The sequence below is a fragment of the Puma concolor genome, chromosome A3 (genome assembly GCF_028749965.1).
Source record: "Puma concolor isolate L17-30 chromosome A3, mPumCon1.1.hap2, whole genome shotgun sequence".
Taxonomy (NCBI): domain Eukaryota; kingdom Metazoa; phylum Chordata; class Mammalia; order Carnivora; family Felidae; genus Puma; species Puma concolor.
Window position 1 is genome coordinate 67210375 of NC_141669.1, and position 8186 is coordinate 67218560.

General features: G+C 36.7%; 1 protein-coding gene across 10 annotated transcripts in view; it reads left to right on the forward strand.

Annotated features, from left to right (window-relative positions):
• Window positions 1–6181, forward strand: part of CLHC1 (clathrin heavy chain linker domain containing 1) — a 40688-nt gene extending 34507 nt beyond the window's left edge. For 9 of the 10 annotated variants that reach the window (XM_086701089.1, XM_086701098.1, XM_086701090.1 and 6 more), the window contains 2 exons: window positions 3920–4099; window positions 5869–6181. In XM_086701089.1, coding sequence (XP_086557215.1) covers window positions 3920–4099; window positions 5869–6065 — 377 coding nt within the window. In that variant the 3' untranslated portion in view covers window positions 6066–6181. The other variant, XM_086701095.1, reaches the window with a different exon arrangement.
• Window positions 6182–8186: the final 2005 nt, after the last annotated feature.

Sequence of the window (8186 nt, forward strand, 5' to 3'; positions counted from 1 at the left end):
TTGGGGCACCTGGGTGGTGCAGTCGGTTAAGCGTCTGACTTTTTTTTTTTAATTTTTTTTAACGTTTATTTATTTTTGAGACAGAGAGAGACAGAGCATGAATGGGGGAGGGTCAGAGAGAGAGGGAGACACCGAATCTGAAACAGGCTCCAGGCTCTGAGCCGTCAGCACAGAGCCTGATGCGGGGCTTGAACTCATGGACCGCGAGATCATGACCTGAGCCGAAGTCGGAGGCTTAACCAACTGAGCCACCCAGGTGCCCCTAAGCGTCTGACTCTTGATTGCAGTTCAAGTCATCATGTCAAGGTTTCATGAGCTTGAGCCCCGCATCCAGCTCTGTGCTGACAGTGGGGAGCCTGCTTGGGATCTTCTCTCTCTCCCCCTCTCTCTGTCCCTCCCACACATGCACGTGCTCTCTCTCCAAAATAAATAAATATACTTTAAAAAACAAAAAAACTTCCCAAAACCAAGGAATTTCATGCAAAGAGTTGCATTTTCTACATTTTTGCAAATCTCTACAATATCTGGATTACTATAGGATAGCTGGCTTCCTATATCTGCTCCTGTATTCAGTCTTTTGTAAGACTACATGTCATATAGTCTTTGGAAAACACCACTGTATATTTGTGAGAGAATGGGAATGAAAAAGGCAAATAACAGCTTAGTATTTTTATGAACATAGTTTTGACTTTATAAACCCTAGACCATATTTTGAGAACCACTGCTCTAGATGTTCGTGAGTTAAACATCTATCACACTTGGCATATCGGCCTTTATAATCATATTAAAACAGAATATCCATGAAAGGGGAACCCTCTTGCAATGTTGGTGGGAATGCAAATGGCTGCAGCCACTTTGGAGAACAGTATGGAGATTTCTCAAAAAGTTAAAAATAGGGACATCTGGCTCAGTCGGTTAAGTGTCAACTCTTGGTTTCAGCTCAGGTCATGATCTCACAGTTCATGAGTTCAAGCCCTGCATTGGGCTCTGCACTGACAGCACAAAACCTGCATGGTATTCTCTCTCTCTCCCTCTCTCCCTGCCCATCCCCTGCTCACACACATACTGTCTCTCTCTCAAAATAAATTAATAAACTTAAAAAAAAAGTTAAAAATAGAACTACCCTATGATCTAGCGATTGCACTGCTAGGTATTTACCCAAAGGATAAAAAAAATACAAATTTGAAGGGATATATGCACCCTGGTGTTTATTGTAGCATTGTCAACAATAGCCAAGCTATGGAGAGAGCCCAAATGTCCAGACTGATGATGAATGGATAAAGATGTGATATATATACACAATGGAATATTAGTCATCCAAAAGAATGAAATCTTGTCATTTGCAATGACATGGATAGAGCTAAAATGTATTATGCTAAAGAAATAAGTCAGTCAGAGAAAGACAAATACCATATGATTTCACTCATATGTGGAATTTAAGAAACAAAACAGATGAACATATGGGAGGGAGAGAAACCATGAGAGACTTCATGATAGAGAACAAACTGAAGGGTGATGGGGGGGTGGGAAATGAGCTAGATGGGTGATGGGTACTAGGGAGAGCACTTGTTAGAATGAGCACTGGGTGTTGTATGCAAATGATGAATCACTGAATTCTATTCCTGAAACCAATATTTCACTGTATGTTAGCTAAGTAAAATGTAAATAAAAATTTGGAGAAAAACCCCAAGAGCATCCATGAGATAAAAATTGATTAATAACCTGTCAAACTAAGAAATGACGAAATGGATTCCAAACCATGGTAAGCAGAGGAGAAAGGTCATAGGATTTGAATTTGTGTTCCTTTGAACTAGTCAGAGGCCATATCTTGTACATACTTAAGTAAATAGTGGTTAATTAATCAATTCAAGGAGAGGGAAATTTGAATGCCTGATTGAATGAAACAGCAAAATGTGTGAGTTACGAAATGCTGGTGGCTGGGGGATGCTATATAAATAGCTTCACCTTAGTGAAGGCCAGTTTGAGTGACCCAAATCATAAACTTCTTCTACCTCTTCTCTAGGGAAATTAAAAAAAAAATTGTTTGACTTTATTGATACAGAATTATATTCTGCTATTCCTTGCTTATTCTTTTATCATTTATCTCTCTTTTATTTATGTGTGTATGTGCATGTGTGTGTATATGTACATACATACAGTGCATCACACATATACTTACTGTTTTGGAGGAGCATCGCTAAAGATTGGAAGGTCATGGACTTGGGTGGATTAGATGAACTTCGTTCTCCTTTATATCATGTGTATAATTCTGGGAAAATTAACTTCTCTAAGCCTGTTTCCTCACTTTTAATGTGAGAATAATAATATCTCACTTATACTGAATATTAAATGCAGTGATTTGATATATGTAAGTTCCTAGTACAGTAAATATGTGTTTAATAAACACTAGATTATCTTATATTATCAGTCAAAAAATTGCAAATTATGTTTATGGTAGTTCTTAAAAGGCTTTCAGGAATTATTCTGAATACTACCTCTGTTGTGACCAAAGAATAATATTAAAAACAAAAATTTTTTTTTAATGCTTAATGTTAATTTTTGAGAGAGAGAGGGACAGACAGAGTGTGGGCTGGGGAGGAGGGGCAGAGTGAGAAGGAGACACAGAATCCAAAGCAAGCTCCAGGCTCTGAGCTGTCAGCACAGAGCCCCATGCAGGGCTTGCACCCATGAGCCATGAGATCATGACCTCAGACAAAGTCAGATGCTTAACCCACTGAGTCATCCAGGCACCCTGAGAAAGTAAATTTTTTACTTGAAAAACTTTAGTTAACACAAAGTTTATAAATTTAAGAATGTAAATCATGGGAGTGCCTGAGTGGCTCAGTCGGTTAAGCGTCCGACTTCACCTCAGGTCATGATCTCACGGTTTGTGAGTTCGAGCCCCGCATGGGTCTCTGTGCTGACACCTCGGAGCCTGGAGCCTGCTTCAGATTCTGTGTCTCCCCCTCGCTCTCTGCCCCTCCCCCACTCACACTCTATCTCTCCCTCAAGAATAAATAAACATTAAAAAAAATTTTTTTAATGTAAATCATAATTGTAGTATCAACTCAGTAGTTATCTAATATATTAAACCATATGAAATATCCTTTTTTGTAGTAAAGCATGGTCAAATGTAGGCAACTTCATATGGCTCAGCTACTAGCTACTTGAACGGGCTAATGGCTTCTTAAAGTCTTCATTTTTGAGTTTCTAAAATAATATTTTTAGGAAAAAAATTACTGAGCCCCTTTTTCTGTGCAAGGCACAGGAAGAAAGAAATTATACTCACTAGAAGTTGGCCCAAATATGAACAAGATATAGACAAACATAATATTGTTAGATGGAACCTTAGAAATTGGATATGCTAACACTTTCTTTTTTTAATGTTCATTTATTTTTGAGAGAGAGAGAGCAGGGAAGGGGCAGAGAAAGAGGGGGACAGGATCTGAAGTGGGTTCTGAGCTAACAGCAGAGAGCCCGATGTGTGGCTCGAGCTCAAAAACCGTGAGATCATGACCCGAGCTAAAGTCCGATACTTAACCAACTGAGCCACCCAGGAGCCCTAATGCTAGCACTTTTAAGATGCATAAACTGGGATCCAAAAGAATAAGGGACTGATGGAATTGTGGTTAGATCGATTTCCTGATTGCCAATCTAATTATTTCTATTCTACCACAGTTCTTTGATAATTTGTTTTCCTGGTAGTCCTTGCTATAAGTAGTTTTCTTTCATTTTTTGCTATGCTGAGCATGATTTTTTTTCTTCTTGACTGGAGATAGTAGTGTTGAGTTCACTGAGGGCTTTGGAAGGATTGGAAAAAGAAATGTTGATTGGCAGGTATAGATATTAGCTGGTCCCAGTTTGTAGGTGATGTATCATATTAGGATGTTGAGACATAGTTTTTGAATTTTGCTTTCAGATGACCTGATGGACCTAATCAAGTTATGTCCTCACACTGAATTAATTCAGTGTCTCACTAGAGAATGGAACGGGAAACCACCATCTTTATCTTTTGGTCTTGCTATACTTCATCTGTTCTCTGTAGATATGAAAAAAGTTGGCATTAAGCTACTTCAAGAGATAAGTAAAGGTGGGAAAGGTAAGTATAGTAAAATGTTGTTGTAGAAGAAAAAGTATTGGGTTATTTAGGGAAAGGTTCAAGATTATTATGTTTGAGTTAACTCATTCTTCCTAAGAATTCCTTCTTGGCAGGAATTGACTTTAGGAGTTTATAAATGTAAAGACTACCATGTCAATAATAGTCTGTTAACAATAGTATTTTTTTAAATTTTCTAATGTTTATTTATTTTCGAGAGAGAGAGAGACAGAGTGTGAGTGGGGAAGGGGTAGAGAGAGAGGGAGACACAGAATCTGAAACAGGCTCCAGGCTCTGTGCTGTCAGCATAGAGCCCGATGTGGGGCTGGAACTCATGAACTGCAAGATCATGACCTGAGCCAAAGTAGGACGCCCAACCAACTGAGCCACCCAGGCGCCCCAATAGTATTTATTTCTTGAGGGAATTACAAAGAAGAGAGAATCTTTGTGAAGATTTAGGGGAACATTTTAATAATTATATTAGCTAACTCTACTCTAAAAACTTTACGTTATTAATAAATATTTATATTTAATAACTTTTTATATATTTTAAGTGTTATTTAGACATAATCTTTTTAAAAAAAGTATTTATTTTGAGAGAGAGAGACTGTAAGCAGGGGAGGAGAGAGAGAATCCCAAGCAGGCTCTGTGCTCTTAGTGCAGAGCCCAACAAGGGGCTTGAACTCACAAACCATGAGATCATGACCTAAGCCAAAATTAAGCACTGGACACTTAACCTACTGAGCTACCCAGGTGCCCTTGGAAATAATCTTTCTATATTTTAATCTTAAACTAAATATATATGTACGTGTCATTTACATATGATATTTACTCTGAACATAACTCTGTAGTAGGGTCAAGAATTACTAATGAAATCTCATTTTTTCTTTCCTTTCTCTAATATAGGAACTTGAGCAGACAATTTGATTTTAAATTACTACATGGGGATTAAGAATGAATAGCAGATTACATTAAAACATATTTGGGAAGATAATTTTGAAATTATAGATATCAACTAAATTATTTTATTTGACAGAGTTATGGTAGAAATAAAATAATAGTGATGACAATGTTTTAAAAAGATCTTTCATTAAGTATCATAAGTAATACAGGTAATAGATAAGAAATGAGTTCCCTAAATAAATATATTCCAAGGGGGTCACTATAATTGATTTTCAAAAGCAAATAATCTCCTTAGTTTTATTTAATAAACTCATTCTTTTATATCCTTAGAAATAATATTTGTTACAGAAGCCCCATCATTAAGAGGTCTCTCTCTATCAGAGATAAGATGGAGGGCTTACCGAAGAGGTTTTTAAGCACTTGGGTCAGCACTACTAGGGAATTTATAAAAGAATTTGAAGGATCATGAAAACTAGACCTGTAAGCCCTCAATTACATGATAGTGTCTAATGGTACCTTGTAGACTCTGAATAAGGCTGAGCACTCATTCTTCATTTTCTAAGCTCCCTTCCTTGTAACTTTCAATATCTGCTAGCCTTACCAAGAAGGAGATGAGTAAAGGTGTGAGAATGTGAGACATGGTAGAGGGTTGAAGTGAGGCATGAAAAGGTTCATGAAAAAGCAGAAGAAACTAACACTTGATTACTTACCATGAGTTGGATGAAGTGCTCCACATTAAACTTATAGGAATCAGGTTTAATAGTAAGTGAGTTGAAATGATACCCCTTTCTATTTTTGAAGAATTGCTAAATATGGATTTTCAAATAAGAATAGGTGACATATTATAATATTATAATTTTTTTCCTTAGGTATAGTCGAACATCTTATGATAAATGATCCATTTTGCTCATTAGAAAACTGGCAAGAAGTAGCAAATATATGTTTACAGAATGGCTTTGACAAATTATCTCGTGACATCATGTCCATTCTTCGATCTCAGGCTGGAGTTACAGAAATTTCTCAAGAAGATGATACAGTCAACTTAATGGAACATGTTTTTTGGTAGTGCTACATCTTAACCAGTTGAGGGAGCTTGTATAACATTTTATGTGTGTTGGTTGGACAAACTGATTTTGGCATAACTAACTTATAAATAAATCCAAAGTGTGAAGCTCTCAGAAATTATGCTGCTCTTATTATTTTGACATTTAGATTTGTCCTTGAAACATTTAGACTATTGCTTTCTTTTTCTCCATATGGTCATTTCTTACATTGAATCTTGATAAAATCCAAGAATGTAACTCAGTTTAGGTATATACTTCTATCTAAGGGCATAAGCTAACATCTAGATATATTCTTTTCTGGTGATCACATTTCATAGTAAGAACTGGGGAAGGTGTGGGTAATATCCTGTCAGACTAATTTCCCAAATATTGAATGCTATGAGCCTGATTTTTAACAAGAAAGACAGGATGTCATTTTGAGGTTGGACTCACTGGTGAAATCCTAAGTATAGTAATTTTGTACTACTGACTTAAAGATGTGCCCCATGCTTTGGTCAATGTAAATGGCAAATGTTAGGCTTCTACTCTAAAAGTTGGGAATCCTAGCATGTTCTTACCTAGAGAGAAGACCAGCCAAATTTTGCATGGATGTAGACCTGAGATACCTGTAGGTATGGAACATGTCATAGGTGGTTTGGGATGATTTCAAATGTCTGAGTAAGTATTTGTTGGAATACTCAGGTTGTGTCATGGACGGGTAGGATATTCAACATATTTAGTGATCCACATGGCACGGACACCATGAGTCAAACAGAACAGATCCCCAGCTAATCTTAACAGCTTTCAGCCCTTATGCCACGGCAGAGCATAGCAGCTAAATGTCAGCCTTGATCATGGAACTTGGTAACAGTGAGCTGCTATGAGATGGAGTAGGAGTAAAAAGTCAAGCTTCTTTCCCCTCCTAAATTTAAATTGAATGTCTATTTTTTTACTCTATAGTTGAAAGAATATGAACTTGGAATCAGGTAGCCTCGTATTTAAATTCTGGTCTTACCTCTTCATCTTTGTGAAATACGGGCGGTAATACTCCTCCAAAGGTTTGTCATGAAGGTTAGTGATATGTGTGTATAATAGAAGTATATAACATAATAGAGGAATTTTGCAGAAGGTAACTGTTATTTCTATGTAATAGGTCCCAGAAATATATGTTCCTCTGCTTGGCTTAAACTTACTAAATCCCACATATCTATCTGTCTTTATTTGTATAATTATCCTTCTTTGGTGTATTTGATAATACTGACATACCTTATTCCTAAAGTAAGTGATCTATGCTAGGGTTTCTTGGCTTATCTTATAAATCCAGAGGGTACTGGCTGCGTTCTCAGTTTTTCCATATATTGCTAAACACAGTAAAGCATAATTATAATTCAGTTTTCTAAAACAATATTTTTTAAAGTAATATATGTACATAATTTAAAAAGCAACGTATTACTAAAAGGCTTATAGTAACTAATAATATTTTGATTTCTGGCCATCACATTAGCTGTGATTTTTTGAAAAGAAAAGATGAAGGATGGAAAAAAGAAAGGGAAAGAGAAAAGGCATTTCAGCAGCATTGATTTTTTATTTTTAAAAAAATTTTGAATTTTGTTTATTTTTAGCAGCATTGATTTTTAATATACCAATGAAACCTTTTTTCTTTGAGACTTGTATAATTGATAGAAAGCTATTATGTGTCCATTGACAGAACTTAGGGGAAAAAAGTATCCCTGAAAGCCAGGAGGATGAAGTAGGAACTTAAATGTGGAAAAAGCTTGGAACAGCAGCTGTTGTTGTTACTGTTAATTTTGCTTTTATTTTAAAATGTTTTTCCTCCACTCATTATTGTTCCTCCTCTGTTTAGCGTTACGTGCGGCAGTTTTCCCAAGGAATGCGAAACTTGTCAAGTGAATATAAATCAAAATGTCTAGAGATGGAGTTGGGAGGAAGAGCAAGAAAGAATATGAAGTCAAGTGGGGGGAGGAGGAGGAGTGGAGCTGTGAGCTACAAAAGGTTTGGAAGCAGTCGGAGCCTCCTGTAGGCTGCACTGAAGAGATGCATAACATGAGCCTCTTGGCATAGGACCCTGCATGCGAGACCAGCTCTACCACAATCTGGCTTTGTGTCCTTTTCTTCATAAGTTT